The 23,492-nt window shown below is 40.5% G+C and overlaps 1 protein-coding gene across 1 annotated transcript in view; it reads right to left on the bottom strand.

The window, feature by feature from the left end:
* Positions 1-21,275, bottom strand: part of LOC117814049 (transcriptional enhancer factor TEF-3-like) — a 44,485-nt gene extending 23,210 nt beyond the window's left edge. Inside the window, exons 1-2 of the mRNA XM_034685160.1 lie at positions 21,268-21,275; positions 18,400-18,743 (exon numbers count right to left, since the gene is read on the bottom strand). Coding sequence (XP_034541051.1) covers positions 18,400-18,743; positions 21,268-21,275 — 352 coding nt within the window. The remainder of the gene's footprint in view (positions 1-18,399; positions 18,744-21,267) is intronic.
* Positions 21,276-23,492: the final 2,217 nt, after the last annotated feature.

Here is a 23,492-nt window from a genome sequence, read left to right as displayed (position 1 = left end):
CTTTCATAATTGGATTTTAATGCAAGTTTTTCAAAGGATTGGGTTGAAAATTATGTATATTTTATATTTTGAGTCATCTCTGCTTTGATCTCAAAGTAACAGCTGAGATCTAAAAACACATTGAACATGTTAAATTAACTAAAAAAGCAATCAGACAGGCTACAAACAGCTGAGACAGTATGTCCAAATAGTTTCTTTTTAAGGTTTAACTGACAGCAAGTTTGAAAAGGAAAAAAGTGAGCACATCATTTTACTGTAAAGCACTCCTATGTACCTTATAGCAGGGGTTCTCAAACTTTTTTGGCTTGTGTACCCCCTTTCAAAAACAATTTCAGCCAAGTACCCTCTTGTATGGCTGCAAAAACAAATCAGGAAATAATATGGGAAAATAACATGAATAAATGTATGCATGTGGTTTCACAGTGTCATAATAGCATTGAAATGAAAGATGAAACATTTTATACTTTTTTTGTTCAATATTTTTCAGATATAACTAAAGATGAAGGCAGGTAGTACCTTTGATGGCCCAACGAGCACACCGATTAATTTCTGACAAACAAGAATCATTTCAACCACCTGTCCATTGTTGTCCTACTGGCTGTGCTTTTATTAGCATGCAAATGTACGTGATCGCTCGCTGAACAATTGAGTCAACAAACAGAGGCCTTCTGGTCCATGCAGTTTTGCAAATAATTTATTTTATGAATTAATATGCTCAATTTGGAAATAGTGCCCTATTTGATGTTGCATTGAAATAAAAATCAAATGCTGTTCTTAAAGTTGTTTTTAACTAGATTTTTTTTTAATTTGTTGTGATGCAACTTTTTCATTTTTTTTTTACATTTGTCACGTACCCCTTGCAGTACTCCCACGTACCCCTAGGGGTACGCGTACCCCCATTTGAGAATCACTGCCTTATAGGACTGGTTAGGTTGGTGTCTCCAACAGCCTTAATGGATAGAGTCATCTTGTAAACTCTGCAGCCAAACCTGCTGTGTTTAGAAGCAGCCTGCAGTATAGAGGTGCTATAATCAGCTCCATCAACAGGGAGGGACATGCAAGGTTGGAATCGATCGAGGGCCAATACTATACCAAGTCAGCCCTAACAAAGGGTGCTGAAACCATAGAGGCTTTTCACTTTTCAACAATGGATGCTAATAAGAATGGATGCTGGTATTTTTCTAAGGAGGACAATCTAGGGGGAGAAAAGTCTAGTTCACCAAATCCACATTGTTAACTTAAATGTCAACAGTAGTGTAGTTAATGAGACTATTTACTTACTTATTTCATGTTTTCAACTTTACCTCCAAGGAAAGGAATATGCATACTAAGAGGATTAGCCTGGTTAAATAAAGAAAAGTAAAATTTTACATTTTATATCCATTAAAATGGAATTTGTCATCTGTCAACTTATTTTTGCAACATCTAAGTGTACAAACTGTTCAAGTATATATTAAACTAACAATATACAACATCAGAGATGAACTGCTTTGAGAGAAAAGAGAAGAAAAGTTGTGGATCTGAATCCTTGTCAAGTTCCAAGCTCCTGAGCACATTCACACACACACACACACACACACACACACACACACACACACACACACACACACACACACACACACACACACACACACACACACGTTACCCAGCTGTAGAACTGCCATTGTGTGAAGCTTTTGTGGTCTTAACCTCTCTCTCAAATATCGTCTGCTCTGGTTTATCCACACAGTCGCACACACAGACGTAACTTAAACACACTCAGCCTCAGCAGCAGCAGCATTCACTCAGTCTCAATCTTATTTTTTCTTCCAGGGCTGTAACTCCTCAACCGTTTAATTTTTATCGGTAGGTGCTCTCGCTGCTCGATTGTTTGAGCCCCTAAATGCATATTTCTTTAATTCCACGAGGATTAAGAAAGTGCTCCACACTTCCTCGCCATCCAACTCTTACAGGAGCAAACAGAGAGCTTTGTCAAAGTCCTCACAGTACTTGACCTCAAACATCGCCTGCATGGAGTTCCTCACATTACAGCAGAATTCTTCCAGTTCTTGGCATATTATCCTCTAGAAACTTTAGTCAGGGTACAGTGAGATGTACAAAAGGTTTTTTTTTTTAAAGACGCAGACACAGATGCGTGAGCATGCCTTGCCTGATGAGTAAAAGTTTTTCATTAACTCAGAAGAAACTTTCAAGTTAGGTAGAGAGACACTTTTGAAACTCGTTTGAGTTCTTCATATTTATGACAAACTTGATAAACCTAAAAACTGCGCTACTTGTCAAGTTCAAAGACTGTGTGAAAAGATGGACGACATGACACCTCACCCACTGGCTGCAGTACAGGTCATAAACACCTCCCACTGCCTCCTCCATGTCAACAGATGGGACATGAGTCAAACTTTAAAATCAAAATCCATAACAAATAACATTTTCTTAAACATAGTTTCTGTCATTCTGGTAAGGTCCCGTACAGCCGATTTATGTCCAAGTGTTACTCTTACTTGATGCTTTACAAAGAGATGTAAAGTCATGACTGACAGCTCTGTTGACAAATACAGCTCCTGTTATGTTTCAAAGAATGGGCCAGACATCAATACCACAGCTCCACCAGCAGATCCCTGCTGCCCAGACTTTGGCCCCAAACGACACCACCAGTGCAAACATATCAGTGTCTGTCACAGGGGATGTTTGGCTTCACTTTTTTACAACAGGAGGACGTTGAGAAGCGTCACCCATCTTTTTATAGTCATTGGTCAAGTCAAGGCAAACTTCTTTGTATAGCATATAAAAGCATACAGGGGCTACTGTATATTGATTCCAAATTAGGGGTGTGCAATATGAAAAAAAAAATCATATCTAACTAATTTATCTAAAATCATAGCCTTAAACGGATGAAAGGATAAAAAATAATTTAAGACAGGATACTGTTCCAACACTTTTTTAATTTAGTTAAGCAATTTAGAAAAGTTGTGCCAAGTACAATTAACATCAAACAAAAATAATGACATGCATAACTTCAAGTTCTTTTAGTCATAGTCTTTTTCTTTTCTTAACTCAAAATGAAAAAAAAAATTAAATACAACATTAAATGAGGTGCACATTTGCTGGGGGATCGTGTCCTTTACAACAGGGGTTCTCAAACTTTAAGGGACCCAGGGACCCCTTACAGGTGAGAAAATTGTCCAAGGACCCCCTCATAATTGTAACACAGTTTTAAGCACATTAGTGATGTGTCATGATTAAAAGCTGCGGCTCTGAGAGACGATGCTTTATAGTGAATCAGAAAAGACGGCTCCCAGTTTTTTCGTTTCACTGCTTAGCTCTCACAGTGCTCAGCCCCAGCTCTGCTCACAGCAGAACTTTGTTTTAGATGGTCAGCATGGCAGCCATGCAGCCAATCACATGTGAGGATATAGGATATAGGTGATGGAGGAGAGGCTGTGTATCGTGGCTTCATCTGCTCCTTCTGAGAGGGTTAGGGTTAGGGATCTTCTCAAAGACAGGGCAAATTCTCACTGAGAGGAGAAATCAGATCGGCCCATCCAAGCTGAGGCATCTGATTTTTCTCAATGCCAACCTGAACTGAGGACGTTAATAATGTTTGCTCCAGTTTGGTTCTGGTTCTGTAAGCTTGAGTTTGGTTCTGGTTCTGTTTGCTTGAGTTTGGTCCTGGTTCTGTTTGCTTGAGTTCGGCTCTGGATCAGTTCTGGTTCGGTGCTGTTCGATTCGGTTCTGGATCAGTTCTGGGTCGGTTCCTGTTCGGTTCTGGTTCGGTTCGGTTCTGGTTCAGTTCGGTTCTGGTTCAGTTCGGTTCTGGTTCGGTTCTGGTTCGGTTCTGGTTCGGTTCGGTTCTGGTTCGGTGAAGTTCTGGTTCGGTTCGGTTCGGTTCTGGTTCGGTTCGGTTCTGGTTCGGTTCTGGTTCGGTTCTGGTTCGGTTCTGTTTCGGTTCGGTTCCGGTTCGGTTCTGGTTTGGTTCTGGTTCGGTTCTGGTTGGGTTCTGGTTCGATTCTGTTTGGTTCTGTTTGTTTCTGGTTCTGTTAAGTTCTGGTTCTGTTTAGTTCTGGTTCTGTTTGGTTCTGGTTCAGTTTGCATGAGTTTGGCTCTGGATCTGTTTGTTTAAATTTAATTCTGGTTCTAAACCTAACCCTAACCATAACCCTAACCCTAACTCTAACCCTAACCCTAACCCTAACCCTAATCCTAATCCTAATCCTAACCCTAACCCTAACCCTAATCCTAATCCTAACCCTAACCCTAACCCTAATCCTAATCCTAATCCTAACCCTAACCCTAATCCTAACCCTAACCCTAATTCTTACCCTAACCCTAATCCTAATCCTAACCCTAATCCTTACCCTAACCCTAATCCTAACCCTAACCCTAACCCTAACCCTAACCCTAACCCTAATCCTAACCCTAATCCTAACCCTAACCCTAATCCTAACCCTAATCCTAATCTTAACCCTAACCCTAACCCTAATGCTAACCCTAACCCTAACCCTAATCCTAACCCTAACCCTAACCCTAATCCTAACCCTAACCCTAATCTTAACCCTAACCCTAACCCTAATCCTAACCCTAACCCTAACCCTAATCCTAACCCTAATCCTAATCTTAACCCTAACCCTAACCCTAATCCTAACCCTAACCCTAACCCTAACCCTAATCCTAACCCTAACCCTAATCTTAACCCTAACCCTAACCCTAATGCTAACCCTAACCCTAACCCTTATCCTAACCCTAACCCTAACCCTAACCCTAACCCCAATCCTAACCCTAACCCTAACCCTAATCCTAACCCTAATCCTAACCCTAACCCCAATCCTAACCCTAACCCTAACCCTAACCCTAACCCTAATCCTAACCCTAACCCTAACCCTAATCCTTACCCTAACCCTAACCTTAATCCTAACCCTAACCCTAATCCTTACCCTAACCCTAACCCTAATCCTAACCCTAACCCTAACCCTAACCCTAATCCTAACCCTAACCCTAACCCTAATCCTAACCCTAATCCTAACCCTAACCCTAACCATAACCCTAATCCTTACCCTAACCCTAACCCTAATCATAACCATAACCCTAACCCAAATCATAACCATAACCCTAACCCTAATCCTTACCCTAACCCTAACCCTAATCCTAATCCTAATCCTAACCCTAACCCTAATCCTAACCCTAACCCTAATTCTTACCCTAACCCTAATCCTAATCCTAACCCTAATCCTTACCCTAACCCTAATCCTAACCCTAACCCTAACCCTAACCCTAACCCTAATCCTAACCCTAATCCTAACCCTAACCCTAATCCTAACCCTAATCCTAATCTTAACCCTAACCCTAACCCTAATGCTAACCCTAACCCTAACCCTAACCCTAATCCTAACCCTAACCCTAATCTTAACCCTAACCCTAACCCTAATCCTAACCCTAACCCTAACTCTAATCCTAACCCTAACCCTGTGTGGATGACGGCAGGACACCGGTCTCCTCGCCTTTTGAGTTTCTGCATACTGTTTTGGGTGCTGTCTCTTTAGGTGGTTAAATAAGGTTAGTTGTGTTTCCATCCGAGGTGCGGACCTTCTCGTTGCAAACTTTGCAAATAACAGTTGTTTGCGTTGTGTCGCTTTGGGAAAATCCAAAACAGTTCCATATTACTGAGGTAGAGTTTCTTTTAGGGACCAACTCCTCACTTTCGCTTTCATTAGCAGCCATGCTTTAGTTGGGGCAAAAGGGGAGGGGGGATAAACAAACCAAGACACTGCCTACAGCTCGCTCTGATTGGTTCATCCGTGTGTCTGTAGTGCTTACATCAAGGGGACTAACAAATGGTGTGATTCGGCAGAGAGAAAAACTTTGGATGTGGCTGTGCATGGGCACACAGACTTAAGCCACAGACACGGCACAACGAGGGACAGAATATGCACTACAGCCGGTTCTACGATCTCTGTGCTTTGGCAGATAGTCGTCACATTCTAATCCTTCACGATCTAAGATCGTCATATCGCACGCCCCTATTCCAAATACCGGTTATCGGTCTCGAGAAATACTAATAATCTGTATCCTATTGTTCCTGAAAAACAATATTTGTCGACACATCACATAGAATAATGCACACAATTTCAAAACACATGCTGAAAGTACTTTATTAAGCAAATTCAAAGACCAAAAAAAAATGTGCTCTTTGAGCTGTGCTTTGAAAAAATGTAGTGAGTGGGCACATCTGATGTTAAAAGGAAGTTGGTTTCATAAACAGGGAACCGCATCTTAAAGATATAGTCCCTCTTGAGTTTCCGCTGAGTCGGAGGGACAACTAGAGGACAGTACAAGAATGTCAAGAAGACACTTAAATGAGATTTTGTTTGAAAAATACTAACCTACATGTCTGGCAGGGTGTATAAAAACTGTCCTTTACTACATGTTTACTACATGTTTACTACTTGCACTTTGTGTCAATTTCATAATAATAATAATAATAATAATAAAAATTCTATTTGTAGTGCACTTTTCAAAAACTGAGTTCCAAAGTGCTTCACATAGGCAGCAAAATAAAACAGGCAGATCATAAAAACACACAAATCAAGATAAAGAAATAAAATATTTTAAAAGACATAAAATTCCCCTAAAATAACTCTAAAGGAATACAATTATTTTACAATATATTTCTTAAGACGGTTAAAATAAAATAAAATAAAATTCAGATAAAATCAGGGAAGGCTCTGTGATAAAAGTATGTTTTAAGAAGGGATTTAAAACAGCATTTTGGTGCCCCCTGTGGATAAAGTGATATGTCTTAGCTCGTTACTGATTTTTCCTGTAGATATGTTAGTGTGTCTGTCATCCTGCTTTATTTTAACAGCTAATCATACCTCTGACTGTGAAAGTATGTGATTTAAATAATTAGGCACTGATCTGGTGACAGATTCCTGATAGTCTCGTTTCTTTTTTGTAGCACAAACAGAGGTATTAGTAATATTTATTTGTTTAACAACATAACAATAAAAATGGCAATGTTTTTCTTATGATTCATAAACAATGAAAACTACCACTAATAATGCAAACTAAAAACAACCTGTATCTATTTGAAGGTATCCTTGTGTAAAATTGGCCTCGACTATTGCAATCATTAAACAGCTTCATTAACAGGCTGTCACAGAGGCTTTGCTTCATGCTCTCGTATCAGATGCCCTGCCACTCCTAGCGCGAGTGCTTGGGGAAGGGCCCCATCAAAAATACCCTCCAACACACCCATGAGATCAGAGAGGGGACTCAGTCACACAGCGATGAGATCATGATATCCAACGGGAGCCTGCACAGACAGAGAGCCTGTGCCAGCCGAGGCTGCATTAAAGTCAGAGGGAACTTTATACCGTCACCCACCAGTAGACCGCTTGATTTTGTTTATCACACTGATGCACTCACGGACATGTTTCAGGAAATATGATCCCAGAAACTTTCTTTAAGGGCATAAACATTCACTGACCGCAGCAGCAAAGTCAGAGTGACCGCAGTGAAATGTAGAAACATCAACATTTTGAAGGTGATAAGAAATAGTTCTGTTTCAGGTAGATCATTTATAAGTTTCAGGTGTTCAGTGTTCAGACTTAATGCTACAGAGTTGAAACTTACAAGACTTCAAAGAGTGTGTGAAGGCTTACTCTGATGGAGTAGGACTCTAACTGTCCCCAAGCACACCTTTGATTCTGGGTTTCAAACTTCAACCTACTGCAGCCAAAATAAGATTTAACTGTTTGCTTGCATGTTGTATTTTTTCAGTCAAGCTACTATAATCGCTTGTTTTTTTCACCTGCTATAGTTACTACCCAGGGGCGATTCTAGGAGTGGATGTTTAGGGGTGCTGAGCACTAAGAGAGCTGCACGGCCGGGCAAGATACATTTCACTGTTTTGTACATTTTAATGCAATTTCATTCCCACATTTGTGAAAGAAAAAGTATAACACTTTTTGGGAAAGTCTGTGACTAAACCATCAAATCTAATAAAGGTTATTTAAATGCTGAGCCACAGCAAAAGAGAAATGGATTGAAATCATAAAAGAAACATATGGTAACCCTAATTTCTGGGGAAAGACAACTCATTTTGATACAGCAAATCCTCAACATATACATAAACAGTATGTATGTTTCTGGAGAAAACCAGCCCCCTATAGTGAGTACCAAAAATACCAAAAACTAACATTGGAGTTATCTTTTTGGACTTTCATTTGAAATGCAATGCATAACATGTAAAACGCGGTGGAGTTGCTGTATTTTTGTTGTTAAAATATTATCAACCAAGTACTGTATGGTTTTGAAACTTTTCTAGCTTGTTAAAAAGGACATACAGTAAAAAAAAGTAAAAATCTCTCAAATTTTAGGGGTGCTGGGATTCAATTTAGAAGTGCTTCAGCACCCCCAAAAATGGGCTAGAAACGCCTATGTTACTACCTGTGTCTGTGTTCTGTTTGGTGCTGAGCAGAGCGTACAATGCATGTAAGTTCTTTATCTCTGGTATGGGAAACAACTTCTCCCTGCAGCTGAATTAAAGGCACAATGAAAGCAGCAAGAGCAGTTGTTTTTGTGACAGTTGAACAATAAGGTATGAAGTTATTGAGTTATAAAGTTTTATTATTATTAAGTTGAAACTCCCTTAAAGCTTTATCAAGGCAAAAAAGCAGCAGATTGAGGTGATAAATCCATCGTAAAGCCACCCTTAACCTTATCATATTGTTTTAGCAGTCATTTGATTTAATGGTATAAAATCATTGGTTATAACCATTTTAAAGAAAGCCTGGGTCTATTTCTCTGAACAATGACCAGTGTGGCCACAAGTGTTAAATACAGGACAAGAGAACATTCAACTCTCATAATAATTTTCATTATTTAATAATCTGACTGTTGAGCTGCTGTAAGCTGTGACCATGCGTGTAAAATGAAGAATTAATACTGTTAAGCAGAGTCAGCCACTCCAGTGATTTGCCTAAGTCGCCAGTTGCAGGACGACCCAAACTCTGATCGCCACTGAAAAGACACTTGTAACCTCTGGACGGGACACCTCAGTGGTAGACAAGGGACGTTTGGAGGGAGTCACGGGTACCAAAACTACCCATAATTGTAGAAGGCTGCAAAAATGCATATCTTTAATTATTATAATAATACTTTATTTATATAGCACTTTTTAATACAAGTAACAAAGTGCTTTACAGTGGGCAATAAAAACAAGGAGTGCTAAGCAAAATGAAGCGATTGAAAATAAAAGGAAATAAAAGCTTAAAAACCATACAAACTTATAAAACAGACCCTTAAAATCAGAGCTAAAATGAAAAAAAATCACACAATAAAAGCTTTCCTGTAAAATGTGTCTTGAGTAATGACATAAAACAAGGGACTGACTCTGCAAGTCTGATCTCCTCTGGCAGGCTGTTCCTGAGTGTAGGAGTCCTGACTGAGAAAGACCTGTCCCCTTTGGTTTTCAGTCCTTGGAACAGCAAACAGAGCACTGCCAGAGGATCTCAGAATGCGACTAGGTTTGTAGGGGGATAAAAGCTCAGAGATATATAGAGGGGCAAGTCCATGTATTGCTTTAAAAGTCAATAAAATAATCTTAAAATCAATCCTAAAAATCAACAGGCAGCCAGTGTAGATGAGCTAAAATAGGGGTGATGTGGGCACATTTTTCAGTGCCTGTTAAAAGACGAGCTGCTGCATTTAACACCTTATACCCATTACTAGTTGTTAATCATAAATGTCTGCACACTGGTGGTTGATTACAATGAAAGGCATACTAACTAATGTCGCTTTACCAAGGTATGAAACCCAAACAAGAAATGCACACACTTCTGTGTAGATGCACATAACTGATTCTTTGGTAACAAAACACAAGACAAAAACTGAAGCACATGTCGCACAAATCTGGCCTTAACCCTCCAAGAATGTGGTATATCTAACTTCCAGCCATGATCTCAACTGGACATCTCAAAGATGGACATTTTCCAGTACGAATATAACAAAAATGTCTATAATCTCTGAATCATAATAGTAGATGTTTCCAGACAGACAAGCATGAACAATCTTAAAGACCCTTTAAGGGTAAAAAGTTGAAGCCAAATCACTCTAGTTCTTAGTACATTGACTTTTCATTGTTCCGTGAAGGAACTGTTTTTACAACAGAAACAACTGTAGAGTATTGTTCCCCAGTAGAATTCTGAACTGAATCAAAAACATACTGAAGTCCAGATCCCTGGAGCCATCATGATCCTAGAAAAACCTTACAAACAGTTTCAGCAGTTTCCCTCTGACTCTCCTCTCCTCTCCTCTCCTCTCCTCTCCTCTCCTCTCCTCTCCTCTCCTCTCCTCTCCTCTCCTCTCCTCTCCTCCACATCAGGCCTGTTGCTGGACGTCAGGGGGAGGTGGACGGAGCTGGCCTGTTGCTGGACGTCAGGGGGAGGTGGACGGAGCTTGTGAAGGAAACCTACAGAGTCCCCTCCAAAGTCAACGCCCGGGCCCGGCTAGTCATAAATCTGCCCTTCCCCAATGGGGCTGCGGTCATCTCTGGCCTGGTCTGATCTCTCTCTCCTCTCAGCTCAGTGCATTCCTCACATTCCTATAAACTGACTGGTCCGCACCGGGTCCTGCATCTGCTGCTCCCACATCACCCCATGGGTCTTTGTCATAATTGTAAGTGTACAAAAACAACCATTTGAACATAAATGTATCCTGTGTGGACAACAATTTGATCCTCTTAAGGGGCTAGAATCTGTGATTGAATTCACATCTTACAAAGAAATAAAAAGTTCAGAGGTCAGCATGCTCATGCCTTGATTTGTGCCTGTTGTTCTAACTGTATACATGCTGCCATCCTCTCAAAAGACACATCTGCCAGTCATACGTTTTCCCTCAAAAAGCACATACTGTATGCCCCGCCGGGTCTGCTTAGGAAAACAAAGGTCACATTTAGGCAGCAGGAATGTCTTGGCTGGGTGTTATTTCCCCTCCGATAGAGCTGGGATGAAGCCGACTGAGCTCTGAAAAGACCTCTATCCCGCCTCGACACCAGCATCGAGTCATGTAATAAATCAGTGTATAGGACAGCAGAGCTGGTCCAGCATTGAGACAGTCATGAAGCGCTCACTGTTCAACTCAGAACATGTCATCATCACTTCATATTAATGATTTAATTTATTAGCAAATTAGTCATCACTAATTTATACAGGGTTCTATTTTGCAAGATAAAGATATTTGGTAATTAATATTACATGTTTATGCAAGTTATTTTTTGTTTGTCAGAGTGAATATAAAGGTCTAATTTATAAGTTTATCTATAGAGGAAAACTCACTGTGTGTTTAACAGACATTTTAAATCAAATCAAGTAAGCTAAGAGTAAGCTTCGTTTTTTGCAGGCATAAATTAGACCTAAGAGAGATGATCAGTACTGCACTTATCAGCATGTTAACCAGCTGAACTTGTGTCACAACTTATCTGAAGCAGTTCTGACAAAGTATAGTATTTCTAGCAGAGTAGTAAATTAAACAGATGTCATGTTATATCATCACAACCTGCCGTGAACATCTTTGCAATTAAAGAGATTTATGCACAGTAGCCTCAGTGTAAGTTAATCACATAGACGCATCAACAGATGTCCAGCCTGTTTGCATCCTTACTGATCTGAGATGTCTAGATAGAGTGACAGTAACAGCTCTGTTACATGATGGTCACAGCTAACTTTGTCTTCATAGTTATGCCTTGAGACACAGAAATGAGAGGAACAGACAGAAGAGAGGTACTGATTTAAACCAACTGAATCTAGAGCGACTGTCCAGATTCTACATGTTTATATTTAGTCAAAAGGAGTCCTTGAGAACCCTCACGACAGCTTCAAATCCCTCGAGAGCCAGAGGGTCAGGGTTCAGGTTCATCCTGCTGCTGCGATGGGACCCCTGCCTCTTTCACAGGAACACTATCCCAAAAAACAGCACATTAAGGAAGCTCCATCAGAGTTATTGTTTGATTAACTGTAATAGATTTATGTCTCATACTTGTGCAGAAACTTCTATTTTTATTTCAGTTCAAAAATTCACTCCATTTTCCCACCAACTCTAGCAGCTGATGGATCTAAGAGATCCCATATCAGTTTGGCAGCAGATAACATCACAGGGCCTTAATGAAAACTTGAAGTAAGCTTATCCGGAGTGGAATAAGTTTGGAGCTTCTAGTTAACCAAGCTAAATTTAAGACTGTCAACAAAAACTAAAAATCAAAGGGTTTAATTTACTGTCGCCCCCCACCTTCTACTGTTACTGTACCAAAGCATCATCCAACCCATTCTCCTCTACTGTCCCCCCTGCTACTACAACATGCTAACTGTCTCCAACAAAAACAAACTCATACTCACCACAAACACTGCCACCAAAATCATCCACCTCCCCACACCCAACCTGTCTGACCTCAACAACAGAGCCATTATACACAGAGCACGCACTATAACACTGGACCCCCAACACCCCCTCTTCTCAGTCTTCACACTACTCCCACCTGGTCGCAAATACAGATCCCCATACTGTAGGCGAGCCCGGTTTGGCAGAAGCTTTGTCCCTTCGGCCATAGCACTGCTAAACAAAATGCCACTGTAATGTGTCTGGTGTGTTTTTATGTGTCCTGTGTGTATATATGTGGGATGATGTGCACCATTGTTGTGAGGCTGGGTGGATTTTTATTGTTTATTTGTGTTTTATACATGTATTCTTGTACAGACGGTGACAACAAATCTCCTTATTAAGGACAAATAAAGATCTATCTATCTATCTATCTATCTATCTATCTATCTATCTATCTATCTATCTATCTATCTATCTATCTATCTATCTATCTATCTATCTATTTATCTATCTAAATATATTAAAACTATTCACAGATTCACTCCAAAATGATCACAACTTTTCTTCAAGATCACTTCAAAACTGTTTCAACAAAAACTGAATATGTTCACCTTCATGAACCCAGGATGTATTTCAGGGCTTTTACAATAGAATGCATTAGGATGCACTTACTTAGCCATCACCCTTATCCATTTCATTAGGAGAAAATAATACAAGCTGACATTATCTTGACATAAAACAGAAGAGCATCTCTGCAAACAAAGACCTACGGCTACAAAAGGGAAACCTCTCCTTCCAAAGCCTTCTTCAAAAGGTCAACAGGTCATGGCCACTGGTGAATCTCCCACTTTGCTGACAAAGTTTGTATCAGGGTAAGGAGTGGCTGTTACTTTTCGCTGACCTTTACATCAACTCTTAATGAGGACGACTGGAGATGAAAACATATTTGCATGGCCTGAAAGAAAACCACAGTGTGTTGACATGTTGCACAAGCACAGCTCAGTGAAAGCATGATTCATTGTGTGGGTTTCTCTTTATTTTGAACTGACAGAAAAGTATGCCACTACTGATGAAAACTTTGTTGACTTGTTCCAGTATGCAACCTTTTTTTTTTTTTTTTTTCGCAGGAAGCAGAACCCATCAAAACGTGAGAAAAGTGCTGCTCACACAGATGTTAGGAAATACGGTGTGACGAAACCAAACAGCTGCACAAAACAAGATGGGATAGAAAATTTAAAGCTGCCAAATCAGAATCAGTCAAAAGATGTCGTAAAATAAAACAATAACAGTTGCAAAAGTGGCACATAAATAAATATGGCAGTTTTATGGAAGCAAATGAAGAGGAGGGAACATCATATTTCCAGTGCCACATTCTCACATTCTTCGAGGGAGAGCTGTCAGCACATTCACTTTCCACCGCACTACAACTTTGGGGCTGTTTGTCCATTATTCCAGCATGAGGCCTCCGGTCAGACCACAGGGCACGTCTCCTGCTAAGAGCCACACAAGGCAGGAAATGTTTTCCTTGGCAGATGCATGTCGAATTACCGCTGGAGCACATAACCGCCACAATATCCGCGACACCGTCCCTAATAAGCGAGCTAATATGTCTGTTGAGTAATGAGTGTGAGGACCAGCGCTATGCACACTATTATGGGAAAAGAAATGTGGTGAATGTACGAGGAATATGAGGTAAAAAACATTCCAGCCAATTTAGGAATTTACAATAGACAGAAGCACACATTCCTTCTGTTTCGCTGCTCGGAGACTCAATATCGTATTGTTTAGCAAAGAATGGCATTCTTTACTCGGAGGAGAATTCAACCCAAAATTCAGAGCATGTGGCTCTCAGCTATCAGACAGGTCTTCTGCTGGTTTGTTTTGTCTCTGGAGCCATTTTTAGCCCACACAAGAAGGATAAATAACATTTCTAAGACTATCAAGTCATCACTTCACCATTTCACGTATGCCTTTAAAGATATTCCAGGCAGATATTTGATTTGGCTACCTGATGTAAGAACACCCATCAGCGCTATAACAGCATTAACAACACTAAAGACCTTCAAAGTGGCTTTGCATTGATTGTGGTTGCTTGAATGACTTGAGTTGTTGGCCACTTGTGACCCCAGGGATGGTGATAAAAGGAGCTGGAAAGGATGGGCTGACTGGGCTCTGTAGGGGCAATGGGGGCACAGCGGGCCAAGCCATGGCTGAGTCTTGCCTCATTTCTCAAGTCATAAATCTGGATTTTCCACAGGGCTGTCAGGTTGAGCAGAGAGGGCAGCTGGAGGAGAACTGGAAGGTGGACAGACTAACAAATAGAAGGGAGAGGAGTCTGTTCCGAAACAACCAAGAGTCAGGGAGTGTGAGACAAAAAGATATGAGGGGAGTAAATCAGAGAAATGGCAAACACAAAGACACAACCTCTACCTCATCTCTCACTCTTAAACACACACATGTTCACACACTGGGGACAGGTGTGAAACAGTTTACTGAGCCCTGAGGCCACGCAAGACACCACTGGCCACCTTGGTGTTTATTTGTCCACCAGTCCTCCTCCCCTCCAGGCGCTCAAAGGGTAAACGTCTATTCTGGTTTAGGGTTACAGCCAAGCTGCCTTGAACCCCCGGGCTCCCAAGCGCACATGCCATTCCTGACGGGCCAACGCGCTCCCTGGCGCGCATCACCTGCCCCTGACCCCCGCAGGGAGGAAGGGGCACCTCAGTTACTGCCCTGCCAAAACTACTGCCATCACCACCTTTACCCATCCAGCCCCCATCCCCGTGACACAGAATGAGCCTGCCCCCCTCCAACTATTATTATAAGGCTTTATAAGGGTTTAAGTGTTGATCAAGGGATGGCCATGACCTCAATAGGTGGGCTAAGCTAGACTAGGCAAAGCTAACAGTTAAAGGAGCTGTCTGGCACTGTGACAAAACAAGGTGATGACAGAGTCTGTCTGATAACGCCACTACCTCCATTCGCCCCTTTTCCACCGACCAGATCCACTATCAAACAACCGGGCAGAGGACCCACTCCTGCAAGGCCATCTGTTACCAAACATCTTTCAGCGAAATGTTGTATAGGAACGTCACCTCACCTTCCCCACACCTGTTTGGCAATAACATTACAAAAAAGACTCACTAGGATAAGACTGTAAAGTTTCTTTTTTCTTTTTTAAGGATAGAATAAAGGCAGGGAGCAACAGAGAATCAGATATCTGAATGCATCTAAAAAAAGAAGTAAAATAAAAGGCGGCAACTTCAGTACATAAAAGACAAAGATAGCATCCATGTCATGTAATTAATAGTAGCATCATCCTACTCTGGGTAGGAAGTGAGTTATCCCCGTCTCTCTACACCTGTTTGTGGTGAGTGGTTTGGGTCTAAGTTTGGTAACAGGAACTCTATAAAGTGCTCTCCACTATCACTGCCAGAAATACATGACATCTTTACAAAAATACAATGTGACAAAGGTCTTGCCCAAGTAACTCATTGTATTTTGATGAGGCTCAAAGCACAGACTTTAATGCTTTACCTTTTAATTGAATGATCTGGGAAAGGAATGACGAGTGTCGACCGTTATCACTTGGCAGCCACTTTCTACTGACATCAGTTGGAAGCTCAAATGCACCGTCAGTCATATAGATGAAGAAAATTGGGCATATAATTGCCATTTCAACATGTCTTGATCAATCAGCAACTAAGAAACAATGTGAACAAAGTGGTAAAAGCAAGCGGCAACCTCCGGTCTAAAAATATGAGGCCAATGCGGAAGTGCTAAAAACTGCAGATCATCAAGGATCCGTTTGAGGAAACCACATACACACCAATTCAAAAAAGCCGATCTTTACAGCAGAATTTAACATGTTTACCACCTGGTACAAAAGAGTGTAGTCTGGATACTATACGTCCATATTTTATACAGTCTATGGGTAAAAGTAGCTTTCAGTCACTTCCTAGTAAGATACATGCTAGCTAATAAGAGAATGAATGCTAACATTAGCTGTTATCTAACTGTAGCTTACTGATTATAATTTTAATATATATAACATGAAGTACTGCCAGACTACACAGTAGGCCTAAGTCATCATAACAGTAGGCTATTTGAGCTTTTCACCTTGAGCATGGTGTAAATTCCAGCTGTGTGAATATGGTCAATTCATTCTCACTGAAAAAAACAAGGCATCAAATAGAAGATGGATAATTTGTGTCTGTATGTATAGAATAATGAGCGATTCGAGTGTGTGCACATGTTTCTGATTTCATCATGCCATCACACAGTACGATATGGGAACAAGTGGAGCTGACAGCTGTGCAGGAAACAGGAGTGAAACATGAACAGGAGGAGTGGCGGTGAATTGGTGTGTGTGTGTGTGTGTGTGTGAGGCGGAGAAAAAGTGAAACAAATGTCTGTTTGTGCTTCACAGCACCGTCAGACTTGGTGTTTAGTCATGGTGTGAGCATTAGCTCACTGCGTGTATGGCTTTTTAACTTAAACTGCTAAACACACTTTATCACATGTTCAGCTTAACAAAGCAATTATTCCACAGCTTTCATAGCAGGGAGACTATTTATTTTCACTTCCCTGATGTAATTTAAAAGTAAAACATGGGATTTAAGGAGAATAGTTTTACAAATGACATATAGAAAGCTTGGCAAAGCTAGTGTTTGGCTAGCTTGCTGCGCTAGCCAAACTGATGAGCTATCTGCCTCGCTAATGCATGTCAGTTAAATTATGAATCAAAGGTTTGTTCTATTTTCTCTATGTTTACTTACCTCAGGTGTGTTGTTTAAATCTAAAACAAATCTGTTTATGAAAAACTTTGAAAGTAAAATAAAGCTCCATCAATCTAGCAAGCTAGCTATCAGTCCGTTTGCTAATTTGTAACCCGGGCTTAGTCGTGTAAAGGATTTTAAGTTCACATATTTTTTAAAAAGCTGATCTGTCCTCTCACAATGACATGTAAACTGTTACCCTTAACTGAACAGTCACAGAAGGTCAAATAAAACTGAATTTTGCAACATAGCTAATTAGCTTAAATAACTCTTCCTTGACTTTTGGCCACCTCATGTTTCAGTGCAATTAACACAGCTTGCTTTTGATCCACAGTCAAACTTCACACAGGTTTAACTGTATCATGTTATCTGTTTAAAGTCTCAGTTTATATATTTTTAGAGCATTGAAACCATAACTGTGTGCTACAGATACTTATTCAAATCCTTGGTTGTCCTGTCGAAACTACACACGGACACAGATTACTCTACCGTTGTAGATTTAAGTCCAAATCAGTCTTAAATAATAGTTTTCATAAGCCTATTATATGCCAGTCTATCATTATGTGCCTGTTACCAACTTTAAAGCCTCTTAAGTAGATTTCCAAAAATAAATGCCTTTGTAGTTTTATGGCATTTCAACTAATGATTTGCCCTTGATCACAAATGCCATCTTATTCAATATTTGGCTGCATGCATTACACATTCCCCTTTGTTTTCTTTATTGATGACACAGTATAGTTCATCCTAAAGTAATATTAGGTAATTATAGTTATCCAACAATTTTGAATATGCAGCGATGATTTGAATGATATTGGTGTTTAGAAGAAGACTAGATGAAACTTAAGTCCAAGTTGTGTAACTCTACACCTCTTTTCATACAATATCCAGTCAGAAACTCACAATGAAATTATGTGGAGACATGACATCTTTACAAATTTAAAGTATGCTATTAAGGAACTGCAGGACTTTAATATAAGTGAGTAGGTGATGGATTGGTATAATTTAGTAGATAAGTATCCATCTTCTTAATTTAATATTGTGGTTAATCATAAGACACGCATTGTTAAATGAAAAAAATGAAGTTTTATCTTGACATATCACCATAAAAGAATCGCTTGTGGCTTCCTGATTTACCAAAGACTTTTCCTATATCATGGCCTGCATATGAGTTGCTCCTCCAGTACTGTATTTATCATCCCCTTAAAGAAGAAAAGGGTACATCATGATAGTATGAGGATAAAGGTGGGCGTACCGTACATCTTGCCCTCGTCTGAGAGGATGATCTTCCTGCGGCCACAAGGCGGGTAGATGGCCAGGGCCTCTTGGAAGCTCTGCTCAATGTCCGGGCTCCACACGCCCTCTGCATCGTTCTCCAGGGGTTTGTCGAGTCCATCTCCCAGCTCCTCACTCCCACCCCTGGGGGAGGGAGCCGGCACCCACTCCGCAGACGTGGTGGGACGACAGAGATGGGACCACAGAGCAGGTGTGGTGGAGGTTTGGAGGAGATGAGAGTAGGATAAAGGAAGGAGGCTGCAGGAAGCAGGCCTGCCTGTATGAAATCCACTGATGTGTTGATGAGGATGTGGCAGGGCAGTCCTGGGGAATCAGGAAAATATGGGAAAATATTATCATTATGCTGCTTAAGAGAAGCTTCAGCAAATCCAGATTTCCAAGGGAATGTTTTGCAAAGATTTAAAAAAAATACAGCTATTGCATCTTTTGTCTCATCTTCTTAAAACGTACACTGAGTAAGGTTAAAAGAGTTTTGCATATCTTATGGATTAAATCGTAATATCGAGTTTGTTAACCACCTGATTAATATACTGTCCCCTAAATCAGATGTTAGTATTTATAATATCAATGGTTTTAAAACTGTAGAACTAGCATTTTGCACACTTTCTGCAGAGAAATCTCAACCACTAAACCATCTGCATTTGCCTTTACCAGACGATTTAAAGGTAAATGCAAATGTATAAACTCTTATTTACAGCAACATGGCTGCTACATATGACAGTTATATGATGCACATGTTGGATCACTGTGCATTATCAATCAGCCCTAAAGCTGCAGATGGAAACACAAATCATCAATTACGTAGAAAAACTATTAAAATGCTACCCTAAGTTGAGACAACTGCAACAGCCGGGAGAGAAAGCACCAGGGGCCTAAAGTCAACAAATGAGGAGACACATTAAAGTGGGATCAGCGTCCTCAGACACACTTAGACACACATGCCAAGGAGGATCATGCCAGGATATGAATGCCAGGAGGCTTTTAAGGCTGCCTGCGTCTTCATCAGCACCACAGGCGACCGATTTATCAAAGTGAAAAGATCCTCAGCTGAGACTCCAATCATTGGGTTTGTGTATTGTTTTGGTTAAGGGGGGGTTTCAATAACCAGCAGACTAATTAATAAGATTAACTTCACATTCCAATGGCTTTTTATGACAGAAATAAAAACAGCCTGTGTACAATTTGAGGTCCAGAACCAGCGACAACACATTTCACATCCTGTTTTCTAAAGAAACATACTTGTTTAGGATGTTTGCGTACACGTATGGGTTAGACAGATGACGCTCAACCTCTTCCTGTCTGAAGGCGTCCAGAAGAAAAATGGAATCAGGTGTGGATGGTAAACAAAACGAAGAAAGACTCATGAGTCAGTCGAGAGAGCTTTGTGTTTTCCTGTCAACTTGGTAGTAAGAGACCGCCATGTCCTTTTATGGTAGAAGTGACCAGAAAGCAGAGAGCATTAGGTCAGAAATAATCCCAAACATGAGTGTGTGTGTGTGTGTGTGTGTGTGTGTGTGTGTGTGTGTGTGTGTGTGTGTGTGTGTGTGTGTGTGTGTGTGTGTGTGTGAGACGTGTGGAGGCAGTGCGGGGCTATGATTGAGAAGCGGTCACACAGACCTGGTGTAAGTGAGTCAGTGTGTTGAATGGAGTGAGTAACACTCTCCAGCCAGTACGCCCCCCCTCCTCATTCTTCCTCTGAGCCCCCCTGATGTTCCACAACACTTCCTGTAAAAGCGTCCGGCTGGTCAGCCATTCTCCCAATCCGTCTCTCTCTCTCTCTCACTTTCTGTCTCACACACACACATATAGGCAGACACACAGATAAAAACATATACACACAGCCCTAAACAGATGTTATCATTAATAAAGAGCAGACAGGTCAAAGTCAGTTTCTGATGACTGATCGGCTACTTATCAAATATAATGAACTCAGCCTGGGAGAAATGCTTCATTACCTTGTGCAAAAAAAAAAAAACATCTAACCTTTGAACTCTGGGTGACCCTAGAGAAAAATCTAATGCAACATAACAGAGAGTGAAGTGAAGATGACATCATCCATAATCAATTAATTAACAGGCTCTCTCTTGTGAGTCTGTGAAGGTTTGAGGACCTGTTTGCTTTATCTGATGTTAAAAAAACATTCTCACCAGGCAAAGCTTCCACTCAGAGAGGGAGAGTTTTTATCTCAATCGAAGCCTGATATTACATTACTACATTCATTATCTTTCCTGCAATACTCCTTAAACTATATGATAAAAAAGAAACACATACGAGAGGCAGGGTAAGTATGCTCTCCAAAGACAACATCTAACAGTTCTCCTAATGGTGCTTTGTTCTAGCTGTGAATTTTAACAGTGGTGGACAAAGTACATGTCTTCATTACTTAAGTCAAAGTATAGATCCTCCTGGTCAAATATTACTCCAGTACAAGTGAAAGTTCTTCCATCAAATTATGACTTGAGTTAAAGTCCTGAAGTACTTGCTTTTAATAATACTTAAGTATTCAAAGTACTTCTTAAAATATCTCAAAACTTTGTATTTTTACAATACATAAATGCAGTCAAGAATACATAGGAGTACATTTGGTTACACTATGTATTTTTAGAAACCATTACTTGAAATCTCTAACAACGATACCATGGAATAAAAACAGAAACTAAGTTACTCCAAGCATGAGTGCAGTCAAGAATGCACGGGTGTACATTCTGCTACGTTATCTTTATCTACAACTCATTATCTAATATCTAAAACGTATACCATGAAATATGCACAGTGACTAAGTTAAGTTATGTTCATCTGGAATAAAACAAGTGTGTCAGCTACAGACCTCGACATGCTTTCTCAGGTTAGATGGTGATGTTTTGAAGGCTGTAATTCAGTTTGTGTGGTAAACGGATCAGAGATTTACAACACTACTATAGAGAATCTTCATCTTTCTCGGTCATAGCCATCACAACCGCGACTAAATGAACGGACTGATATGAATAACGTTTGATCTGCATTTGATCTACTGTACACTCAAACAAGGTACGGCTACAGAATTTAGACCAGGGATGTCAAACATGCGGCCCGTGGGCCAAAACCGGCCAGCCAGAGGTTCCAATCCGGCCCGCGGAGTAAAATTACAGAGAAGACATTAACTGCAATTTTTCAATAAAAGAAACTACTATTTCAAATTTGTCCTCTGGGGGTCGCATAAAATCATAGTGCTGACGGAGCGCACCTTAACAGCGTTTTTTTTCAGGGACTTTTTATTTTAAATTTCATTATTATAATCTCTGTTCTTTTGCAGTAAACATTACACTCTGTGTCAGGTGAATGGGTAACCTGTGTGTTTGATGTGTTTGCAGCAGGTTTCAGGGCTTAAAGAGTAAAATATTTGGCCCACTATGAGACTCATCATGGTGAAAAATACAACATCTGTTTTTGTAGATAGTTCATTAAATGTGACAATTTCAGAATGTACTTGTACTCTTTTGCACTAAAACAAAGGGAAACAGTTTGATTTGTTGTTATTTATAGGTTATTATGTTATGATTTAACTGGTCCGGCCCACTTCAGATCAACTACGGCTGTATGTGGCCCCTGAACTGAAATGAGTTTGACGCCCCTGATTTAGACAAATCAACACAAGTACATGAACAGTTACGGTCTTTGGGATCTGGTTTTAGAAAAGGAAAAAAAAATCAGCTGACTTCAAAGCAAAAGTAGTGAGTAACTAGAGCATTGATAGAAATGTAGTGGAGTCAAAAGTATGAAATTTGTCTTTAAAATGTATTGGAGTAAAAGTAATAAGTTCTCCCACAAAATAATACTCAAGTAAAGTACAGATACTCAAAAACTGAACTTAAGTACTGTACTCAAGTAAATCTACTTTGTTACTGTCCACCACTGAAACTAGTAGATATTCAACTACATCTGGATTAATCCAATTATTCTTATCTTTAATGAAAGGAGAGCTTAACTTATTTATAACCCTTTTCAGACTGAGATTATGCATATGAATACTCCAAATTAGTTCATAATCTCTGTAACGCAAAATCCAATAAGCCCTAATCTTGATCACGAGACAACCAGCTACTCCACAGTGAGACAATGGCTTCATTAAATCACAAGAAAACAAAGCGTCCTGAAGTCACAAACACAACTTGAGTTTGACTTTGTTGTCTTTGTTTCTGATGTTAAAGTAACTGCAGCCGCTAACAGGGCTGCTGTACGTCACTGTGAAATTTGTGAAGGCCGTAAACAATTAGTGTGCCTCAGTCAAAGTATCCAGGAGGTTAATTAACCTAAGCCATGCCTTACAACGACCCCCCCCCTGCTCCCCCTCCTCTCCCATCAGCCTCCTCACCCGTCCAGCCCCTGTCCCTCCTCATCCAGCCCCAGTGAGGCCCCTCTTCTCTGGATCAGCTCAACAGGATAATCCCCCAGCTGGTGCTGCGGTCAAGGGGCCACGTAACCCCTCGACTGCCCCCCCACCCCTCAACTCAACAGCACACACAAACACAATTACAAACACACACACACCAACTGAGACAAACGTCACAACATATTTTCAGTCACACTTAACATCTTTCAGTTGGCAAAAGATGCTTCAATATTGACTCTGAAAAACCATCCAAAGCTAACACACACACATGTAATGTTAGGGTCAAACTTGAATCCTTAACTCTAAAACATACACACATAATCTCAGAGACTATCACCTCAAGAAGCTGCAGGTAGCCGAGCACTTTGCTCACCTTTGCCCTGCATTGCCCTGTGCGGCCCCGGTGAGCAGGTAGCTAAGCTACAAGAGTCACTGATGCCTTTACAACATCATCAGATGTATTTAAAATGTAGCCCTTTTATTTAGACTCCTACAGGTGGCATCATTGACAGAGGCATATGAAGCCTTGCAGCTAGGGGTGGCAAGAGCCCTTTGTGAAATCTGATGAACCACCACTGGTATATCCCTGCAATCCTAGACCATGATGGCTATTAGGCTTGTTAGAGGCAGGATTTGCATTAAAATGAACTTGTTTTTAGCGATGTTGCAACAGGCTATTATAA

Source organism: Notolabrus celidotus, chromosome 6 (genome assembly GCF_009762535.1).
Source record: "Notolabrus celidotus isolate fNotCel1 chromosome 6, fNotCel1.pri, whole genome shotgun sequence".
Lineage (NCBI taxonomy): Eukaryota > Metazoa > Chordata > Actinopteri > Labriformes > Labridae > Notolabrus > Notolabrus celidotus.
The sequence above is the reverse complement of the archived record's forward strand: the minus strand, read 5'-3'. Positions and strand labels throughout refer to the sequence as shown.